This window comes from Cricetulus griseus, chromosome 7, assembly GCF_003668045.3.
Source record: "Cricetulus griseus strain 17A/GY chromosome 7, alternate assembly CriGri-PICRH-1.0, whole genome shotgun sequence".
In the NCBI taxonomy this organism is placed as follows: domain Eukaryota; kingdom Metazoa; phylum Chordata; class Mammalia; order Rodentia; family Cricetidae; genus Cricetulus; species Cricetulus griseus.
Window position 1 is genome coordinate 68,727,460 of NC_048600.1, and position 23,336 is coordinate 68,750,795.

Here is a 23,336-nt window from a genome sequence, read left to right on the forward strand (position 1 = left end):
GAGGCCTCTGAACAGAGACAAGACAAGAAAGAGGACTTTGTCTTCTGGTGCAGAATGAAAGGAGAGGTAGAATAAAGTAGTCTCAGGGGCCAAATGACTTTGGAACTTTTGTAGGGCTAAGCATAAAAATTTCTGTTTCTTATTTTTCTTAGTCATAACATCTTAATTCTTCATCATAAAAGCTTCAGTTTTGTCTCATAAAATGGGTTGATAACTTTGTTACAGTGTTTTAAGGTTACATGAGAATAACTAAAGCAAAGAAGTATGCATTCAATATATGTCAAATAGTGGAATTGTCCTAGTTTTCTTCCTGTTGCTGTGATAAAGACCATTATCAGAAGCAACTTGGGAGGAAAGGATTTACATAGCTTGCAGTTTCCCATCACAGTCCATAATTGAGGGAAGCCATAGCAGGAACCTGAAGCAGGAACTGAAGCAGAGGCCATGGAAGAACACTGTTTACTTGCTTGTTCCCCAGGGTTTGCTTGGTTTGCTTTTTTATACAACACAGGGCCACTTGCCCACAAATAGTACTGACCACAGTGATTTGGAACTTTCCACATTAATCATTAAATCAAAAAGAAATGCCTCATAGACTTGCGTACAGGCAAGTCAGATAGAGGCAAATCCTGTTAGATTCTCCCTGATTATGTCTAGGTTTGTATCAAGTTGACATATACTAATCAGCACAGAACTCAAATCTTTTTGAAGATTCTCCTATTAGTTGTGCCAGATGCTGAAGATGGGCACAATATATTAGCCAGGCAAGATCCATATACTTTATGAATGTCTGCTTCCTCTTTAAGATAGTCAGACCTTGTCAGGCCATAGTGGTGCACAACTTTAATCCTAACACTTGGGAGTCAGAAGCAGGCAGATCTCTGAGTTCAAGGCCAGCCTGGTCTACATTGCAAGTTCTGGGACACAGAGAAACTTGTCTCAAAAAAAAGAAAGAAAAAAAAAAAAGAGTCAGATCTGTGTATCTGAGATCATGTGGTTAATATTGTAAACACTTTATAGAGTACTGTAAAGCATTAATTGTTAGGATTTTTGTGTACTTTCCTTCAACCTTTCTTTGCATGACCCATGTAGCTAACTGATTTTTCTCAGTGTCTAAGATTCTATATAATCTACTTTTTATTACTTTCTGTTTTCTGTATAATGCAACTCAGGTATTGGTATTTGTGAGTAAATCAGGAAGAATGAAATAAAAGCTGAAAATTAGAACAGTCATATTAAGATGTATTTTATTTTTAAAGACTCTTAAAAATGTAACAAATCTATATACTTAGCAGATCTCTCTCTCTCTCTCTCTCTCTCTGTGTGTGTGTGTGTGTGTGTGTGTGTGTGTGTTGCTAGTAATTGTTTTTCACAAGATGTGAAAATGAACCATTCAACTGTATATTTTATCATAATAAAGTTATTTAGTGTGGATTCACAGGCTTTATAATGTACATAAGAATACTAAATCCATGCTACTTAATATCTATTGCTTTATTGATTGGTTTTGTAATTTTGTTTATACTTTGGGTATAAAATCTTAATATATTGCTCTGGTGGATCTCAAATTTGTGCCAGTCTTCATAAGCCTCTGCCTCAATCCATCTTCCTCTGCCTGGAGGGCTAGGGTTGCAGGCATATGGCCACTATGACTGGCTTACATTACTTTTTAAAAATCAAAAGAAAGGTAAAATACTTGAAGATTAACCAAAATATTATCTATTGCTTTTATTAAAAAATGTGACTGTATCACATATATTTCCAAGCTTAGTAAAAATTTAGTTATAATTCTAATAATTTTGTATTAATCCAACAGTTTTTGAAACAAAATGTAAGATAAAGCCTTAGGTTTTTACTCTTTTCATTAGGTTAATGTCTGCAAGAGCACGCTATGAGAGATACAATGGCAATCAGATGCTTTTTTGGTAAGTATTTTCATTATTACCTTAGATTAACGACTTGTGTTTAAATCTTGACTTTGCACATTAAAATTCATTTGATAATCATAAACTGAAGTACAATACAAAACATAGGAAATGATCTAGTGCATCAAATGTACACAAATGTAACCACTGTTGCTAAAGAGACTGGCTTTCTAGAAAGCTCTACTCAGCACTGTTTTGGAATGGTAATTATAATTGTGACTATCATTGTCGATTAATTTTACCTCTTTTTTCAACCTCTTATTGATAGAATCTTTTGATCAGGTTGTTATGTAGCAGACGTCAGTCCAGGATTCTTTAAAATTCCACCTTTGTTCTCTTGCACTGCTGTAGATAGAGCGTTTGTTGGTTTATATACTGCTCCCCTGTATATTGATTGGGGTTGCTTCCAGATTTTTACTGTTATGAAAGTGAAAAATAAGCTCCCTGTGGGCATTTTGCTGACACCTTTTGTTAACCCTTACTTACTAATTCCACTTAAACATCTTCCAAGGAGTAGAATTACTAGAATTTTGCATATAGATATTAGGATTGTCAGTTAGCTTCCTACTATAGTTGTGTCAGTGTTGTTGACCATGAGCTGTGTAGTAAGTCCCAGTAACCCATCTTTTTGTTTTGTTTTGTTTTATTTTATTTTTTATTTTGTTTTGTTTTTTCAAGACAGGATTTCTCTTTGTATCCAGGCTGTCCTCTGCCGCCTGATTGCTAGAACTAAAGGCATCACCACAACACCCATCTTTAGAACTCCATTTATACTATGTAGCTTGTTTTGTGTGCTTGCTTCAGTTTTAGATGTTCTGCTCATCACTTTGTTATCTCACTGTGGTTTTATTAAAGAATGTTCTGTTTACTGATGATGATGAATTGTTCTTGTGTTTTCAAGTTGTTTGGCTAACTTATAATGAATTCTTAAGTTCTTAACTATTTTTCTATTGCATTGCCTTATTTATATTGACTTGGGAGTTTTGTATGGCTTTTTAATCAAAATGTTTGACAGATGTGCTTACTGCAAATACTTTTCCTGCTATGATTTTGTCTTTTCCACATCTTTTAAAGAATATATACTGATGCCAAAAGGGGTCAAATCTCTTGGGGTTGGATTTATAAGTGGTTGTGACCTGCCCAACATAGATGCTCTACAAAGGGTAATATGTATTCTTAAGCCCTGAGCTATCTCTCCAGCCATGATTAGTTCTTTTTATATCTGCTTTAAAAATTTTACAAATGTCTATCTGTTTCAAGATTGTAAAGATCATGTTCTGTTTTTCTTTAAAACTTTGTGAGTTTTGTTTCCCAAAATAAGCTTGATAAGCCCACAATAAAAAAAAATGTCGTTGTTGCAGAATGTAATTGAATTCTTATTTTCCTTGATTTAATCATATTTTAAAATAAATTAATTCTATATAACAGCTATATTCATTATAGCAAACAGTTATAAAACAAGAGTGTAATTTTGTACTAACATCTGGTTGACATTAGGTAGATTTTTATTCAGTCTACTGTGTGTGTTAATGAAGGAAATCTCACTTGATATAGAGAAAAGTTTAGAAAATGAGTATTTTAGCAGCATTTTAAAATAATTTATGTATTTTTATTTGGTGCAATATCAAAACTGTTTAAGTTTCTTACAGATTAATTACAACTTAAGGATCTGAGATTTTCTATACTTTATTTAATTGAAAACTATTGTTTTGTTTTTGTTTGGTTTGGTTTTTACTTTCTTCATGAGGAGTTTTGGGGGGTAGAGTGTTGAAACAGGGTCTCACTGTATATCAGTGGCTAGTTTGGAACTCACCTGTAGACCAGGCTGGCCTCAGATTCACAGTAGTCGTCAGCCTCTGCCTCCTGAATGCAGGGATTAAAGTATGTTTTTTGTTGTTGATGATGTTTTGTTTTTGAAACAGGATCTCTCTTTGTAGCCCTGCTGTCCTGGAACTCTATATAGTCCCTGCCTGGCTGCCTGCCTCTCTGGGATTAAACATGTGCACCAACATACCTGACTAAAGTACTTATAACAAGTTGTTTTTCCTTTCATGTGATTTTGTATCAGTCATTTGGAAAATACTTTTAATGATAATGAATTTTGTAATTTCCCCATCTTGACTCATTTTTATACTATATATATATTTGAGATATGTATGTATGTATGTATGTATGTATGTATGTATGTATGTCATTAGCTCATGCTACTACTAGTTTTCCTCCAAAAAGTTTAGTACTGTTCCAAGGTTACATATCCTCTAAAATTGAAATTTTTGAAAGCTTTGGTTTTATAATTCACAAATGGATAATTTGTTTTTGTGATGTCTGGATGACCTAGCAGCTATTAATACAATACTTTTTTCACTTTTTCTGTATACATTGGAGAATCAACCCATCCATCAGTTTCCACATACATAAAAACTTGTAGGACAGCTGTGGCCTTTGGGTTAGGATAGCATTAAATCAGACATAATTGACATCTTTAGAAATACCATCTTTCAATCTTCCATTTATTTGCTGTTTTTTTTTTTTTAATTCTTTACTGTAGTGTTGTTTTCGCTTTGCTTTTAAAGGAAAGGCTTTTGCTGCATATATAATTCTAAACTGGCAGGTTTTGTTGTTGTTTTGAAATGTATGTAGTCTTTTTCCCCATGTAGTACTTCTTAGACATTGATTATCATGTTCTGGACATTTATGTTAAAAAGTCAGTTGTTGCTGCTTCTGTTTTGTGAGCGACATTATTTTCTCATAAAACTTCTGAAAATTTTTTCCCTCAGAAGTTGAGTCTAGTGTCCTTTAAATGTGATTTTTTTTTAAAGATTCCTTTGTTAAGGATTTGTAGAACTGTATTTATTCTTTGAGTTGCTATCTTTGATAAATTTTAAAACCTTCTTAGCCAGTATTTTTCCCTGATTGGCTTCTTTACTGATTTCCTTTCTACTTTCTTTCATTTTTGTCTCATTTTAGTCCATTTTCCATCCTTTTTTTCCCTCATTATTTTGTTTTCTACTGACTGACCTTTTGGTTTATAAATTCTTGTTTTCTACTCTTTCTAGTCCTAAATAAAATTCCAGTGTTTGAATTCCTGGGATGTGTGTGTTTTGATTTTTCATAGATTCAGTGCTTAGGTAAGTATTCTACCTCGTCTTTTCCTTCTTGAGCTTACTAAATATAATGGGTTTGTTATTTTCTGTTTTTAATTTGGTTTGGTTTTGTTTTCACCAGTCTTAGTAATTTTTGGCTGAATGCCAGATGCTGCATGAAAAGTAGAAGCTCTGCCCATCTACTCCTATTATGCTTAAGTGTATGGTTTGTTCTCTTTGCATTGTGGTGGGCAGAAGATGCAAAGAATGCTGAGTGACAATGCTGAGTGGCTCATGTGGTAATTAGTGGAAGTTTTCTTTTGATTGCCTCTTTAGGGATTTTTGGGAAGCCTCAGATCACTAAAAATAAAATGAGTAAAGAGAATTGAGGGAATTTTTGAAAAGGAGGGATAATGGTAGTGCAACTTTGAATTTGTGGTAGGTGCAGAAGAAAGAGGAAGAGAAGATGATGCTAACGTCATTATGGGATAGATAGATGACAGTAAGGTAACAAACAGTTGCAAAGAAGAAAGATAATGACATTGGAATCTTGAACTCTAGATTAATGATCTGATAGCTTGTGCTGTAGCAAATATTCCAGAAAATGATCTGGAAACTCATTTAAAGTAGAAGATAAGATCTCTAATCCTCTGGGCATGGTGGCTCACATGGAGAATCTCAGCAGTGGGAGGGTGAGGGTATAAGATTGCTGTGAATTTGAGACCAGCCTGACCTATGAAGAAAGGTCCAGCTTGGACTTACAGAACAAGACCCTGTTTCAAAAAAAGTGGTATTAAATAAAAATCCTTAATGTGATCAAGAAATGCCAGACAGTGGTGGTGCTCGTCTTTAATCCCAGCACTCAGGAGGCAGAGGCAGTTGGGTCTCTGAGTTCAAGGGCAACTAGGGCTATTACACAGAGAAATTCTGTCTCAAAAGAGGGAGGGAGGGAGGGATGAGAGAGAACAAGACATTGAGAAGGATGAATATCAGTGTCATATAAAACCTAATGGTATTGTTACAAAGGATTTGTATCAGCCAAGAATTTGACAAGAAATGGAAGGATTGACCTTTAGTGTCTAACTGATTACATCAGAGGACACTGACCAGTATGATGTGATGATCTATAATTTAAAGTTGGGAATTTTTAAATAAGGAAAAGAAAAGAATGGTTTGATAATAGGAGGTATAACTGAGCCATATCTGGACCCACAGGCAGGACAAATCTATGAGAGAAGCTGTCTACCATTTTAAATGTCTGTAAAGGAAGCAGTGTCCTAGGAAATCCTAAGAGAACAGAATGAAAGATATCTTTCAGAGTTCAGAAGACTTACGTGTTTTTATTCTTGTTCTTGCTTATTAAAGGTGTGGGAGATTTAACGAGTATCTGCAGTATTTACATTTTTACTGTTAAGTATAACATTTGACAATTCCCAGCAAATGAGTGCTAAGTAGGAGAGATCTAAAAATATTACAGCATTTGGTAAAAGTTGTTGAATTGTATTTAAAAAAAAAAGTATCCTCACTTTCTGTCTCTTTCTCTTGCACACATACACTTTCATTCTCACATTCTCTGGTATGCTAGAAATGGAACATTGGGCCTCAAACATGCTAGACTGAAACTGAGCTAAACCTCCAACTCTTTTAGTGGCTTCAAAATGGAATTACTTTTCACTTAAACTCTACTGGACTTGGAGCTTTGACTGTGAACATTATATGAAATTTTAAATTTTCTGCAGGTGTAATTACTTGTAAATAAATGGGCTTTGTTTACAGTGGTAGTATTTTGTTTCCCACAAGTTGACTCTCTGAACACCTGATGACTTTCAGTCTTCCCTAAATCTTCTGGGAAGTCACATTTGTGCATAAGAATATGTTTTCTAATTTTCAGTGGAATATTTCTAAAAATAGGTTGTCTTAAAAACTTGCATTGGTTGATAAATATTCCCTAGGGACAGTATCCCTCCTTTATGGTTAACAACTGCTAACTTTGCATACTTTTGATCAGCTTTTTCCTGGGCCTAAAGTTAATGATAACAGTGTTGGTCTTGTTCTTCAGCTTAACCCCATCTCTATTGCTGAATGTTTTCTGTCTTACCTTTCATAAATATTTGTGTTTTCTTTATGATGTGTGTGGTCTACATTACTATCCAGTATGTACATTCATATGTATCTCCTATATGACCATACTTTGTAACGATTGCCCATCACACACAGAAAAGAGGACAATTAGAAAATAGATGAACAATTCGTAAAATGAACTCCTGAAATTGTGTTATGTGGAATGATAAAATTGTGGAACTGCAGGATCAAATGCCATTTTGCCCTTTGCAGTATAGTACTGTATTTTAGAGGAGAGCTGATTTTGATTTTCAGGATCATTAAACAATGATTAGGCAATATTTTCATCATCCTCTAAGTTGGGTTAATTTCTGAGAATTTTCTTAAAATATATTTAATGTGTTAGTTGTGTTTTCTGTTTACTAGCTGTGTGAAATCCCCCCTCCCTTTCTGTGTGTGTGTGTTGAGAATTAACTGCCTTTTCCCTGTGTCAACCTGTGCTGTGTAAAATGTTAGGCAACATGCAGCTTTCCCAATATTGTTTCTTAATTTTTAATGATTTGCAGAATTATCAGAAGTATTCTGTGCTTTGTATCCATACTGATTCAACACATATGTACACATTTTTATTTGTTTACTCTTTTTCTTATGTATTTAAACAGTTCAGAAACTATTGCCAGATGTTGGTATATCCTGCTTTCTGGATCTGTACTTGTAAAAGACTCTATGGTCCTTCCTCCTTGCAGGTAAGTTTCCATTGGTACTGTTTGGTTTTGTTTTGTGGTTCTGTCTTAATTATGTATCCATGAACTTGTACTATAGCCTCAGCCATATTTCTAGGATATTTGCATCTACCTAGGCAGAGTTCATTATAAAAGTATATTCTTCTGTTGTTACCATTGGACATTTTTGGCAGACATTTAATACTTATACTTCTGACAATACAATTTTCCCCTTTCTATTTGAACCTTACTCAGTTATATGATTCAGAACAAATTATAGTTTTCTGTAAGACAATGATAATAATCCTTGGCAAGTGTTTCATGAGGCATTAGCAAGTTGCTGCTCAAAGCTCTCAAAAGTCTGCAAGAACTTATACTCTAGAGCCAGATTGCTGAAGTTATTTTTTCTGCCTAGCAATTCTTTTTGTTTTTAACTTTAAAACTTTTTCTTTCTTTCTCTCTATTTTTTATTTAAATTAGAAACAAGATTATTTTGCATATCAATCCCAGTTTCCTGTGCTTCCCCTACCTCCCCCCCCCCCCCCGCCCCAACAGCCTATCTGTCCCATACCCTTTCTGCTCCCCAGGGAGGGTGAGGCCTTTCATAGGGTGTCTTCAGAGTCTGTCATATCCTTTGGGATAGGACTTCGGCCCACCCCTGCCTATACTCAGAAATGGGTATAATAGTAGAAGTGGTTTGATAGACTGGGTGTGATAAAATAGACTGGTTTAATAAGTCTCTTGTAGAAAGAGCAGTTCTGGCTAGTTAAAGTAGTTATTAATAATCTTCATATTTTTTTTGTTTTGTTTTTCAAGACAGGGTTTCACTGTGTAGCCCTAGCTGACCTAAAACTCTCTCTGTAGACCAGGCTGGTCTCAAACTCACAGAGATCTACCTGCCTCTGCCTCCTGAGTGCTGGGATTAAAAGCATTCGCCACCACTTTTTGGTTTTTGAACATTCCTTTAATTTTTTTCACAATTTATTTGTATTTTGATTCTGTTCCCTTCCCACCAAACCCTTCTTCTCAACAAGCCCTGTGTGTGTGTGTGTGTGTGTGTGTGTGTGTGTGTGTCTGTGTCTGTGTCTGTGTCTGTGTCTGTGTCTGTGTCTGTCTGTTACTCTCATGGTTTGCCATGGTGCACGTGTGGGGAGATTGGAGGACAACCTCAAAGAGTTGGTTCTCTCCTTCTGTCACATGGTTTCCAGAGACAGAAGTCAGGTCCTCTGCTTGACTGCAAGCAAGCACCTTTACCTGCAGAACCATTTCATTGTTCCAAGAAAACTTTTAAAGTGGGACATGAGGTCACAGCTAAATTAGTTTAGTAATGTTAAATGTATTAAACTTAAATACCAGGGCCCAGGATCTCTCAGTTTATATGCCATTTTACATTGTTGGCCATTGGTTAAATGAAGTCTGTGCTTTTTCATCAGAAGAATAAAACGTGAACTTTTTACAGAGAAAATTTGTTGATTCTTGGTTATTTAATTTTTTTCTGCTATTGCCTTCCTTGTGTTTGTGAAACTCAAGATAGTGAATTTACCTTTTGAGTCTGAAACCTCTGTTTGTGATTGTTTTTAGGATTAGTATTTTCTTTCGAGTATTTCTTCAAATCCTCCTGTAGTTTTTAAATAGTAAAAATTTATTGTGGAAAAAAAAACCTGTTGGTAGCTAATAACTGGCTATTAGTTTGCAATCTAGGCAGTGAAGTTTGAATTTTAAAAATAATTCATGGGAGTATGAGTGTTTAGAAAAATATAGTTATGTTGGAGATAGCCACCAAAAACACAGCAAACATGATTAGTTATACTAGATTATTTAATTTTTATGTTAAAGAATATGGGTAGCAGATTTTTTTTGTGTGAAGAAATTGTTAAAGGTTATTTGGACACTTGTTAAAATTAATTACTGGAAAGAAAAGTACATAAAATGATAGTTCACACAAAATAAGCATCACATAAATTTTGGCTTGTGTTGATGTAGTAGCAGTTGGGTTTGATCATTGATACTGAAAGAATATGACCCCTCCATAGTGTAAGAGGAAGGGTGGTAGTGTCCCTGTCCACAGAAATACAACCAGGTTCTCTATGGGACAGTTTAACTTAAAGATGCTACCTATTAAAGAACTTTGATACTATTAAGGATAAAAAAGAATTCACCCAGCCCCAGCTGAGGGTGAGATCCCAAGTTAAAAACAAACCTGAATGGGTCTTCTCCCTATGACTAGAATCTAGACTTTACTAGAAAATTTTAGTTGCAACCCAATTCAAAAGAACTTTAGAGTGCCCTTGCCAAAGTTGGTTCATACCGTCTGGGAACTGACCGAACCAACTGAGAAAAAGTGATTTGCAGGGGAAATTCCCAAGTCTCCTCTCTTCCTCCAGATGCAGACTGGCCCACAGTCAGTGAAAGGGTCCAGTGCCCTGCCCCAACCCGTACAGAGCAAAGACCTTCTTTCTTGGGTACCCCCTGGCCCCTTCTGCAGACAAAACTGTAGCTTTGCTCCCTGGAAATATAGAACACTGAAAGAATCTACAATTTTTATCACAGAGTAGAACTGTGAAGGTTCAATTAGAAGCAGAGAGCCAATCCATTTAGAGTTAAGGAAGTAGGTGAATACAAAGTTAACTGGCAGTTGAACTTGCATGAATGCTTCTAAATACATTGGATTTCCATTCAACAACCAAACAACTTTTTTGCCCAATAAAATACAGTGATCCTTTGAAAAAGTACAGTTCTAAACTCTGACCCAAATGAAGAGGTACATAGTCCGATTAATCATTTCTAACTATATCAACTATATATTCCAATGTAATGTCTCTAGATACTTTATTGGCTAAAGCTTACTTTATAAGATTCATTCCCAATACCTTGTATATAAAATAAGTATAGGAAAGAGAATGGGGGAGAAAATAACATGTACAATTATAGACATGATAAGCAAACATGTGAAAAGTTACTAGAGTCTGTTTCTATAATTGGTCATAGGTATAGTTCTCATCATCCTTTTACCAGTCGTTTAGAATTCCTGCTTTCAGCTGAAACTTGTTCTTTAGCTGACAGTGGGAACAGAACCTTATTGCAAAGTATTCTTGATTATCTTGCCTTTTTTGGTCTTTGTTGTTGTTTGTTTGTTTTTAATTGTTAAAGTTCTGGACATGAATGTACTGTAAGGCACACAAAAGATTTCCTCTATCCCCTATTGTGTACTACAACCTAATTTCTCCTTGGTCATTGGGATCACTTGTGACAATAGAGTAACATCTCTTTGCAACCTATTGGTTCAGTGGCCAGGGAGAAGTCTCTGATTGTGTTTTCCTGATAGAGGCATTAAAAGAAGCAAGCAATAAGTTATTAGATAAAGCACTGAGAATATCGGAGAAAACAGAAGCATTGTTACACCTCTGTTGCCAAAAAAGAAAAAAAAAAAAGAGTTTCTTTATTGAAGATAATGCAATCTGCAGTGCCAGATGGGAAATGAACTTTGTAAGCTAATGAATGATAATACTAGTGGAATCCAGAATGTCTATTCAGTGAGGACAAATAACCTGTCCTCCATGACAGAAAAGATCCATTGTAAATAACCTGGCTCTAGTAGTTGTCTTGCCCCCTTGAAGAATGCAACTGTATTTGGAACTCAATATTGTTCCTACTTCTGAAAAGCTAAATACTCATAGTGTTTATAGTCCCACCAACTGCATGAGCATTGTAGATGCTAGGTAAAGAGACTGATGGATGTCCTCTTTTTGCCTTCTCAATCATTAAGAATCTTCTCTGGGACTGAATAATGGTTCAGCACATAAAGTGCTTTCTACCCAAGCCCTAGGACCTGAGTTTGGATGCCTAGGAAACATATAAAAGCCAGATGTCCAGATGTACATTCAAAATCTTAGGATGGTAGGGTGGTAGTAGTATGGAATAGAGAGGGTGGAAAGAGACAGTATTCTAGGACTTTTTGGCCAGCCAGTCCTGCCAAAACACTGAGCTCTAGGTTTGATGAGAGACACTATTTCAGAAAATAAGGTGTAAAATGATAGAGCAAGATAGCTAATGTCCACCTCTAGCCTGCATACATATACACATGTGCATATACATACTGTAGAATACAATAACAGCCTTCTCAGCAGATGTCCTTTCAAGATCTCCATGGACACTGATATCTTTAAGTTCTATACCTGTTCTGAAAGGTGCTCATCTACAATCTTGTCCCAGACTTCCTTGTTACCTTCCAATTCTGTTTGTTGGAGTCCCTGACCATTCAAAATTAGTAACTATTTAGATCAATAATTGTGGCCATCTGTTTATGAGGTAAACGATCAAAGGAAAAAAATCAATAAAGTTATATATAAAAACCAGAATGCATTAGATGTGTTACTTCAAATTTCATTTCCTAGAAATACCCCTTTTCAACATTGGTAGGATCCTTGGAAGTATGGATAAGAGCCACAAGAAATAAATAGCAAGAGTAACAAGTGGCTTTCTTCTTTTAAAAGATAGTGTAATTTAAAAGGACTTAATTTGGGGACAGGAGAGGTAGCTCAGCATTTAGGAACACTGGCTGCCTTTCCAGCAACCCAGGTTTGATTCTCACCCACACGTCAGCTCACAACCAACTCTAGCTCTAGGAGACCCTACACACTCTTCTAACCTTTGCAGGCACCAGGCATACACATGGCATACGGACATACATACAAGCAAAGCGCGCGCGCAGACACACACACACACACACACACACACACACACACACACACACACACACACACACACACACAAAGAAAATAAATTTTGAAATTAAGTAAAAGAGTTCATGTAAGTATGAATAGAGACAGGTTAATCAGGATTCAAAATCCAAGTATTATGGAAAAGCCCATAACTTTTTATTGGCCTATGTAGGCATGAACTAGATCAGTTGAGATGGAAGTTGGAAGTTTATTGTTTCATGATTTTTGATTTGGTTTGGTTTTTCAAGACAGGGTTTTTCTGTATTGCTATGGAGCCTGTCCTGGAACTCGATCTGTAGATCATGCTGGCCTTGAACTCACTGAGATCTGCCTGTCTCTACCTCCCTAGCACTGGGATTAAACGTGTGTACCACCAATGTCTGGCCATATTATTTCGTGATTCTTGGATCTTTTACTATTAATTATTAAGTGAGAAAAACACAGACTTAAAGAATAAATGATGTTCTTCAAAGTAGAAACAAAAACAATTTAAATTTGGGGAACAACTTTATAAGTTTTAAAATACTGATTTACAAAGTTCCATCTGAACACTTCTTAAACGTTGTCAAGTTGCATGAAAAGCAATATGGGATTTGAAAATCTACTCTTTGCAAAAGTGTAAGTGATACCAAAATAGGGATCTTTTGTTTATCTGGGATGTGTGGTTGCAGGGGCTGAAAGCTTACTAAAATATTAGCACTAGACACAGTAGGAATTTCATTTGAATAACATTAAAATCTTAGAAGTATGGCTGTCTTTTAGCTTCAAATCCCCTTTCCCTGGGTGTTTGTGGTTTTTGGTTTTTTATTTATTTTTATTTTTAATTTTTATGTTTTGGTTGGTTTGGTTTGTTTCATAATATGTAGCTCAGACTGGTTTTTAACTCTTAATCTCCATCTTAAATTTCCCAAATTCTGGGATTGCAGGTGGTTACCACTACATCAGGCTCTGCTTCAAGTGTATTTGGAAAGGGTGGTGCATGTAGCAGTCAGAACACTGCCCTTAGTTTTATTCCTCAGGAACCATCTGTTTTTTGAGATAGGGTCTTTTACTGAAACCTAGGGTTTTTTTCCAGTAAGCTACCATGGTTGGCTGACAGAAAGCAGCAAGGATCCACTGTTCTCTGTGTCTCTCTGGCATTGGGATTACCAGTGTGGAGATTGAACTCAGGCCTCCTACTTGCTTTACAGACTGAGCTGTTTCCCCAGCTTCAGATATTTTTGAATAGGCATTTAAAAAAAAAAAAAACAGGAAGTAGCACTAAAGAAAAGCCTATGTATACCATTTCGAGGGAGTAGGATGGTAGGAGAAGTAAGAAAATATACTATAAAAGTCATCAATCTCATTTTAAGGGAATGGCATTTAAGGTAGCCTCTCCACTATTGCTTAGATTCTTAGTTGGGGTCATCCTTGTGGGTCTTTGGACATTTCCCTAGTGCCAGCTTTCTCTTTAAACCTATAATGGCTCCCTCTATTAAGGTATCTCTTTTTTGTTGTTGTTGTTCTCCTGTATTCTTCCCCCTACTCAGTCTTCATGATCCCTCATGTTCTCCTGTCCCCTCCTCTTCTCCCCTTCTCTTTTTCCTACCTCCTTTTCCTCTCCCCCACTGCTCCCAATTTGCTCAGGAGCTCTTGCCCTCTTTCCCCTTCTCTGGGGGACCATGTTATGTCTCTCTTAGGGTCTCCTTGTTTCCTGGCTTCCCTGGAGTTATGGATTATAGGCTGGTAGTCCTTTGCTCTATGTCTAATATCTGTATATGAGTGAGTACATACCATGCTTGTCTTTCTGTGACTGGATTACCTCACTGAGGATGGTTTCTTCCATTTCCATCCATTTGCCTGGGAATTTCAAGATTTTATTGTGTTTTTTTTCTCTGAGTAGTACTCTATTGTGTAAATGTACCACATTTTCTCCATCCATTCTTCGTACGGTTGAGGGGCATCTAGGTTGCTTCCAGGTTCTGGTTTTAACAAGCAGCACTGCTTTAAGCATGGTTGAACAGATGGCCTTGTTGTATGAATGTGTATCCTTTGAGTATATGCCCAAGAGTGGAATTGCTGGATCTTGAGGTAGACTGATCCCCATTTTCCTGAGAAACCACCATACTGATTTCCAAAGTGTCTGTACAAGTTTGCACTCCCACCAGCAATGGAGGAATGTAGCCCTTTCTCCACATCCTCTCCAGCATAAACTGTTGTTGGTGTTTTTGATTTTAGCCATTCTGGCAGGTGTCAGATGGTATCTCAGAGTTGTTTTGATTTGCATTTCTCTGATGACTAAGGATGTTGAGAACTTTAAATGTCTTTCAGCTATTTTAGATTCCCGTATTGAGAACTCTCTATTTAGTTCTGTACCCCACTTTTTAATTGGATTATTTTGTGTTTTGGAGACTAGCTCCTTGAGTTCTGGAAATTAGCTCTCCTCTGTCAGATACGGGGTTGGTGAAGATCTTTTCCCTTTCTGTGGGCTGCCATTTTGTCTTGTTGGCTGTATCCTAACAAGTAAGTATTGCAAATGCCAACAATTGTCAGTATTACCCAGATGGGGGTTGAGGCTTATAAAGTGACCAGCTTGATCATGTGCAAGTTCAAAGCAGACAGCCACAGCCTTGTCTTGTTCTTGATTTTAGAGAAATTGTGTTGAGTTTCTCTCCATTTAGTTTGATGTTGACTGTTGGCTTACTGTATATTGCCTTTATTATGTTTAGATATGTTCCAGTTATCCCTGATCTCTCCCAAGATCTTTATTATGAATTTTGTTGAAGGCTTTTCCATCATCTAGTGAGATGATCATGTGTTTTTTTCTTTTTCAGTTTGTTTATATTGTGGATTACATTGATAGATTTTTGTATGTTGAACCATCCCTGTATCCCTGGGATGAAGCCTATGATTTTTCTGATGTGTTGTTGGATTCGATTTGCCAGTATTTTAGTATTTTTGCATCAATGTTCATGAGGGAGATTGGTCTGTAGTTCTTTTTCTTAGTTTTGTCTTTGTGTTGTTTGGGTACCAAGGTAATTGTAGCCTCGTAAAAAGAGTTTGGCAATGACTCTTCTGCTTCTGTTGTATGGAACACTTTGAGGAGTGTTGGTATTAGTTCTTCGTTGAATTTCTGGTAAAATCCTACACTGAAACCATCTGGCCCCAGGCTTTTTTTGGTTGGGAGACTTTTGATGACTGCTTCTATTTCATTAGGGGTTATAGGTTAATTTAAATTGCTTATCTGTTCTTGATTTAATTTTGGTAGGTGATTTTTATCCAGAAAATTGTCCGTTTCCTTTTAATTTTCCATTTTGTGTAGTACAGGTTTTCAAAGCATTACCTGATGATTCTCTGGATTTCCTCAGTGTTCCTTATAATGTTCCCCTTTTCATTTCTGATTTTGTTAGTTTGCATGTTCTCTCTCTGCCTTTTGGTTTGGATAAAGGTTTGTCTGTCTTGCTGATTTTCTTGAAGAATCAACTCTTTGTTTCATTGATTGTTTGCATTGTTTTCTTTGTTTTTACTTTATTTATTTCAGGCCTCAAATTGATTATTTCCTGGCATCTACTCCTCCTGGGTGAGTTTGCTTCTTTTTGTTCTAGAGCTTTCAGGTCTGCTGTTAATTCTCTAGTGTGACTATTCTCCAGTTTCTTCATGTGGGCACTTAGTGCTATGAAGTTTCCTCTTAGCACTGCTTTCAGAGTGTCCCATAAGTTTGGGTATGTTGTGTCTTCATTTTCAGTGAATTCTAAGAAGTCTTTAATTTCTTTCTTTATTTCTTCCTTGACCCAGGACTGATGCAATTGAGCATTGTTCAATTTCCATGAGTTTCTGGGTTTTCTGCAATTTGTGTTATTGTCAAATGCTAACTTTAAGCTTTAGTGATCCGATAAGATACAGGGTGTTATTCCAGTTTTTTTGTATCTGTTGGGGTTTGCTTTGTTGCCAAGTATGTGGTTGATTTTAGAGAAGGTTCCATGTGGCACTGAGAAGAGGGTATATTCTTTTGTGTTTGAATGGAATGCTCTGTCTGTTAAACCCAACTGGGTCATAACTTCTGTTAGTTCCTTTCTTTCTTTGTTAAGGTTCTGTCTGGTAGTCCTATCTAGTGGTGAAAGTGGGATATTGAAGTCTCTCGCTATCAGTGTGTTGTGTGATTTGAGTTTTAGTAATGTTTCTTTTACGAATGTGGGTGTCTTTGTATTTGGTGCCTAGATGTTCAGAATTGAGACTTCATCTCCATGGACTTTTCCTGTGATAAATATGAAATTCCCTTCTTCATCTCTTTTGATTAATTTTAGTTTGGAGTCTAATTTGTTAGGATAGCTTCACAGGCTTGTTTCTTAGGTCCATTTGATTGGAAAATCTTTTTCCAACCCTTTACTCTGAGGTATTATCTGTCTTTGAAGATGAGGTGTGTTTCTTGTATGCAGCAGAAGGATGGTTTCTGTTTTCTTACATTCTGTTAGCCTGTGTCTTTTTTTAGGCAAGTTAAGACCATTGATATTGAGGGATATTAATGACCATTGGTTGTTAATTCTTGTCTGTTTTACAATTGTGAGTGGTGGTGGTATTGTGTGTAGATTTCCCTCCTTTTTTCTTTTGGTTTTTGGTAAAGTTGGATTGTCTATTGCCTATGTTTTTATGAGTATAGTTAACTTCCTTGGGTTGGGGGTTTCCTTCCAATACTTTCTGTAGGGCTGGATTTGTATATATGTATTGTTTAAATCTGTTTGTTTTTTGTTTTTTGTTTTCCATGGGGTATCTTGTTTTCTCCATCTATAGTGATTAAAAGCTTTGCCGGGTATACTAGTCTGGGCTGGCATCCATGGTCCCTTAGCATTTGTAGAACATCTATCCAGGGCCTTCTGGCTTTCAGAGTTTCCACGGAGAAGTCAGGTGTAATTCTGATAGGTCTGCCTTCATTTGTTACTTGACCTTTTTTCTTAGCTGCTCTTAATATTCTGTGTTTTGATTATTATGTGGCGAGTGGACTATTTTGGGTGTTTTGGGGGGTAGGATGGGGGGTCCCATCTATTTGGTATTCTGTAAATTTCTTGTACTTTCATAGGCATGTCTTTCTTTAGGTTGGGAAAATTTTCATCTATGATTTTGGTGAGTATGTTTTCTGTATCCTTGAGCTGGATTTCTTAACCTTCCTCTATACCTATTATTCTTAGGTTTGGCCTTTTCACATGGGTGTCCCATATTTCCTTGATATTTTGTGTTAGGGATTTGTTGGACTTAAGAGTTTTTTTGGTCGATGAATCTATTTCCTCTAGTGAATCTTCAACATCTGAGATTCTCTCTCCCATCTCTTGTATTCTGTTGGTTATGCTTACATCTGTAGTTCCTGATCATTTACTCAGCTTTTCTATTTCCAGCATTTCCTCATTCTGTGTTTTCTTTATTGTTTCTATTTCAGTTTGGTTGTGTTTTCTTGGCTTTCATTGCTTTCTTTAAGAGATTTGTTCATTTCTTGTATTTTTTTTTTGGTTTTTCTTTTCCTCCATTTCTTGTATTTTTGTTTGTTTGTTCTTCCATTTCTTTAAGGGATTTTCTCATTTCCTCTTTGAGGTTCTCTATCATCTTCATAAAGTTGGTTTTCTTTGGGGGGGGTTGTTTTGGTTTTTTGTTTTTGTTTTTCGAGACAGGATTTCTCTGTGTAGCTTTGGAGCCTATCCTGGCCCTCGATCTGTAGACCAGACTGACCTGGAACTCACAGAGATCCTCGTGCCTCTGCTTCCCAAGTGCTGGGATTAAAGGCAAACACCACCACCCACCATAAAGTTGTTACTAAGGTCATTTTCTTCTTCATTTGTGTTGGGATTTTCAAGTCTTGCTGGTGTAGAGTCCCTAGACACTGGTTGTGTCATATTGGTCTTTCAGTTGTTGAATCTGTTCTTACACTGTCGTCTTCCCATCCCTTCTTCCAGTGGGTGCAGGTGGGGTTTCTCCCTTTCCTCTCCTCTCCCCTCCCGGTGGGTGTAGGTGGGCTAAGACTGCGATGTTGGCAGATGGTTTTGGCCTGCCTGAGCGGGTGTACTACACACCGAGCAGACACAGGATCATTAACTGTAAAGCCTTAGACTCAGTGAGGTTCTCTTTTATCTCTCTGGCATGTGCCTCTCAGAAATCCAGAGCCCCCAAAACCAACTTCAAGGCACCTGTGGAAAAACAGAACAATTAAGAAATGCATTGTTTCTCTGCGCTTCTGATTGGGTCGGAGACCAAAGAGAAAGAGGCTGATAAAATCTTGATGAAAAAAAAATTGAAGGAATTTAAATAACAGGTTAATATCTAAGAAAACACAATTCCCAAACTTGATTATTAAATTGAGCCTAGAATGTAGAAAACAGATTTAATAATAGCTTAAGGTGAATTTCTTTCAAAGTGTATGGATCGTTTGATATAGAAAAATCAATTGATTTAAAAGATTAAGAGTTTGTTCTAGTTAGGGTTTCTATTGCTGTGAAGAGACAGCATGACCATGGCAACTCTTACAAAAAACAAACAAACAAACATTTAATTGGATGACTTACAATTCAGAGGTTCAGTCCATTATCATTACTGTGGGACATGGCAGCGTACAGGAAAACATGGGGCTGGAGAAGGAGCTAGAATTCTTACATCTTGACCCACAGGCAACAGAAAGTGTTCAGTTTCACTGGGTGTGGCTTGAGCATATATGAGACCTCAAAGCCCGCCTCCATAGTGACACACTTCCTCCATCAAGACCCTACAAAACTCCACCAAAGCCACATCTCCCATTAGTTCCACTCCCTTTAGGTGTCATTTTCTTTCAGACCACCACAGAGTTCAAAGGATAAAAATGCATAAATCACTGTAAAAATACAGGAACTTTTTGTGAATAATCATACTATTCTGTTAGGAATGTTTTAATATTTAAGTTGACCCCTTTCGTTACTGAAATGTATTTTATTCATTTTGTTTTTGTCTGTGGTGTATGTACACATTTACATAGGTGTGTCCTAACAGATATAGGATTGGTGTCAGATGTCTTTGTCATTTGCTGTCCCCCTTATATTTTGAGACAGGGTCCCTCAAAACCTGGTGTTCATTAGCTGGCTGAGCTGGCTGGCCAGTGAGCTCCAAAGACCTGTGTCACCTCCTGCAGTATTGTGGTTACAGATGTGTACCACAAAAACTCACCTGGCTTTTGTGGATATTGGGAATCCAAAATGAGGTCCTCATACATGTGCTATATACTTTAGCCCTCTCTCCCTGGCCTCATGTCTGAAAATTCATTTCTAAATAAATTTAGCTTTCTTGCTTTTACTTTTCTTAGTAAAATCTAACATTGGATCAAGAAAACAGGGCTTCATTGGATTTGCTTTTAAAATAAAATTTAACTCATGAATTTATTTTATTTGTTGAATCAGACATTTCTTATTCAACAATAATCATCTGTTGAGTATCCTATCTATATAAGAAATCAGATATGAGGGTTAAACTTCATTGTCAACACTGTGGGATTTAAAATCGTTATGGAAACAAACTTCTAGCATGTCTGTGAGATATTACTCATTAAGTTAATCTACATGAGAAGAGCCCCTCTCCCCACTATGGGTGATGCCCTTTCATGGACTGAGTGATAGTAGTGAATAAAAGAGAAAGCCAGCTGAACATAAGTAGTCATTGCTCTGCTTCTTAAATCTGAACCCAGGTGCTTCACCTTCCTGCTGCCATGCCTTTCCATCGAGGATGGAATATAGCACCTGAATTATATACCAGAGTAAACCTATCTTGGGGTTCTGTTGCTGTGATAAAACACAATGACCAAAAACAAGTTGGGGAAGAGCAGGAACTGAAGCCAAGACCATGGAGGGGAGTGCTGCTTACTGGTTTGCTCCCCCTGACTTACTCAGCTTGCTTGTTTTTACACACCAGGGCCACCTGTCCAGGGGTGGCACTACACACAGCAGGCTGGCTGGGAACTCAAATTGATTGTTAATCAAGAAAATACCCCCCCATAGACTTGCCTAAAGCAATTTGGTGGGGGCATTTTCTCAGTTGGGATTCCTCTTCCCATATAACTCTAGTTTGTGTTAAGTTTATGGGGGTAGGAGCAGCCAGGACAAACCCTTTCCTGAAGTACTTCTAATTTGTGTTTGGGCTTGGCAATGAGAAGAGTAACTAATGTACACTTGCCTTTAGGGGAAAAGATGGAGACTGACTTTGAGTAGCTTTCCCCTCTGCCAAGGACACAGTGTGCCATTAAAAGACTCTACAGTAGCATGATTAACAAGTGAAGGGGAGAGGGATTGTGGGCAGAGAGCATGTCTGTTCTGTGGTCTTGATTTCTTTAGGAAGCATTGTTTATTTATGTAAGATTATCTAGCAAGGTAGCCAAAGCTGGCATGGAACTTACCTGTATCCCCAGTGACCATTGCCTGCACTGCCATGCCTAATTCTAAATGAGTAGTTGAGAAATAGTCTCAGGTCATCCATCTTTAAGTTTCCAATTTTCATCCAACTGAAATTTTTGTAGTTTTTCAAGACAGGACTTCTCTGTGTGACAGTCCTGGGCTGTCCAGGAACTCACTTTGAAGGCCAGGCTGGCCTCTAACTCACTGAAATCTGCCTCTGCCTCTCTGCCTCCTCTGCCTCTCTGCATCCTCTGCCTCTCTGCCTCCCCTGCCTCTCTGCCTCCTCTGCCTCTCTGCCTCCTCTGCCACCTCTGCCTCTCTGCCTCCTCTGCCTCCTCTGCCTCCTCTGCCTCCTCTGCCTCCTCTGCCTCTGCCTCTGCCTGGATTAAAGGTGTGTGCCACCAATGCCCACCCAACTGAAATTCTTAAGAAAATTTCTTCTCATCTTTATCAATTGAATTATCTATTATTTTCAGCTTAATTGTAATGTATCAAGTATTCGAAGACAACAGTAAGTTGAGCTTAGAAGCAATTAGGTGAATAGGACCTGGCTTTACCCCTTCCACACGTAACCCCAGTATGCATTTAACTGTTATTGGACTACCTCCAGGAAAGGTGAACCTTTAAAACAAAATCTGTTTAAATGAAAACAAAAGCAAATTCAAAATCAAAGGAAGGTTCAAGTGAGAATCAGTGAGTTGAAAAGATGGGATATAATAATATAAATCAATTAAATTAAAAGTTAATTATTTAGAAGGTCAACAATTTATAAACTTGAAGTTTAGCCATCAAAAAGGAAATGATATTACCAAAATTGAGCATGAACAAGGTGATAGCAATTCAAAGGGAATTTTAGAAACTTTACATTAAAAATTGGGCAAATCTTAAAGTTCTCAAAATGGTCTCAAAAGAATCAAGTGAATAAAGAAGCAGAGGCTTGCAGGCTTTACTGCTGAATACTATTAAACACAAAGATGAATTATATCCTATGTAAACTCTTAGAAAATAGAAGCATATTTTCAATTTATTGCTGTGAGACTTTATAGCCACCACCAATGCTAGAGAAAAGCATCCCAAGTAAGAAAAATTCTACATTGTGGCACACACCTTTAATCCCAACACTACAGAGGTAGAGGCAAGTATATTTCTGTGAGTTTGAGGACAGCCTGATCTATATAACAAATTCCAGGCCATATGTTGGGTTGACATAGTAATGTCATATGGGGGGTAGGATCCATACATGCAGAAACTGCTAACAAAATAATAGTAAACTGAACTTTGGGATGTATTTAAAATATTATATTACCAGCATTAAGAACTTTCCAAAAGCAAGGTTAGTTATACACCCAAAAATCTATTAATAAAACATACTATGATACAATGACATGCAAAACAGCCTGATAATTGAAGTACAGAAAACTATTGATAGAATCCAAAACAAACTGAAAATTGTAGACATGCAGGAAGCATTTTCTTAACCCTAATATAAATCATGTACCAAAAAAAAAAAAAAAAATCTACCTTAAAGACTATTCACGGTGTTTTGGTCTCATTTTTTTTTTTTTTTTTTTTTAATATTTGTCCATGTGCCACAGCACACATGTGGAGACTCAAGGACAACTTGGAGGAGTTGTTTCTCTTCTTCCATTGTTTGAGTCCTGGAACTAAAACTCAGGTTGCCAGACATGGTAACAATCGTCTTTACTAGCTGAGCCATGTTGCTAACTGTTCTGTATTAATTAGCTAGATATTTATCACTATTTACTTAAAAAAAAAAAGATTGTTTACCTACCCCACTGAATATACTTTAATTATTCTTATAAAAACAATTGGAACATATACATGTGGTCCTTTCTGTTCTTGTTGGCCTGTTTCCTTGAGTTGGTCCAGTGCTTCATCATCTTAAATAACACTGTGTCATGTAGTTTGATAATGTAGACACTCCAGATTTGTTTTCCACTTTTGTTTCAGTTAGAGTAGGTTCTTGGCATTTCTGTGTAAATCTTTGAATTGTTGTGTCAGTCTTTGAAATTAACTTCCTGGGATTTTTTTTTTTATTGTAATTGCACTGAATCTGTATAATTTGGAGAGAATGGCTATTATTTATTAATTTAATGTCAGACTTTGCACATTTTATGTAATTGGATTCCATTATGGTTATATTGCTTCAGTTAGTAATAAGAATTGTTCTACCATATATTCTAGCTATCTAAAACAAGTTTGATTACTTTGAGCCTTTTGAATTTGTGAGATCAAATCCAGTACTTCCTCTTGATTATAACGTCATTATTTAAAAATGCATTTCTGAAGATGATCCTAAATGTCCATGTGTTGTGTGCTTCTTTGATTGATTCTTTTTCTCACATACCCACTGTATATGCTATGGATCACAGTGTAATACTCTACTTCAGACTCAAGGACCTTTCCAGAGTCTTCAAAGTACATCAACTGT

At 36.7% G+C, this 23,336-nt stretch overlaps 1 protein-coding gene across 8 annotated transcripts in view; it reads left to right on the forward strand.

Annotated features, from left to right (window-relative positions):
• Positions 1–23,336, forward strand: part of Rapgef6 (Rap guanine nucleotide exchange factor 6) — a 187,270-nt gene that overhangs the window by 24,992 nt on the left and 138,942 nt on the right. For 4 of the 8 annotated variants that reach the window (XM_035447727.1, XM_035447724.1, XM_035447722.1 and 1 more), the window contains exons 3-5: positions 1,869–1,925; positions 7,732–7,815; positions 16,033–16,071. In XM_035447727.1, coding sequence (XP_035303618.1) covers positions 1,869–1,925; positions 7,732–7,815; positions 16,033–16,071 — 180 coding nt within the window. The remainder of the gene's footprint in view (positions 1–1,868; positions 1,926–7,731; positions 7,816–16,032; positions 16,072–23,336) is intronic. The other 4 variants (XM_027427486.2, XM_027427487.2, XM_027427491.2 and 1 more) reach the window with 1 other exon arrangement.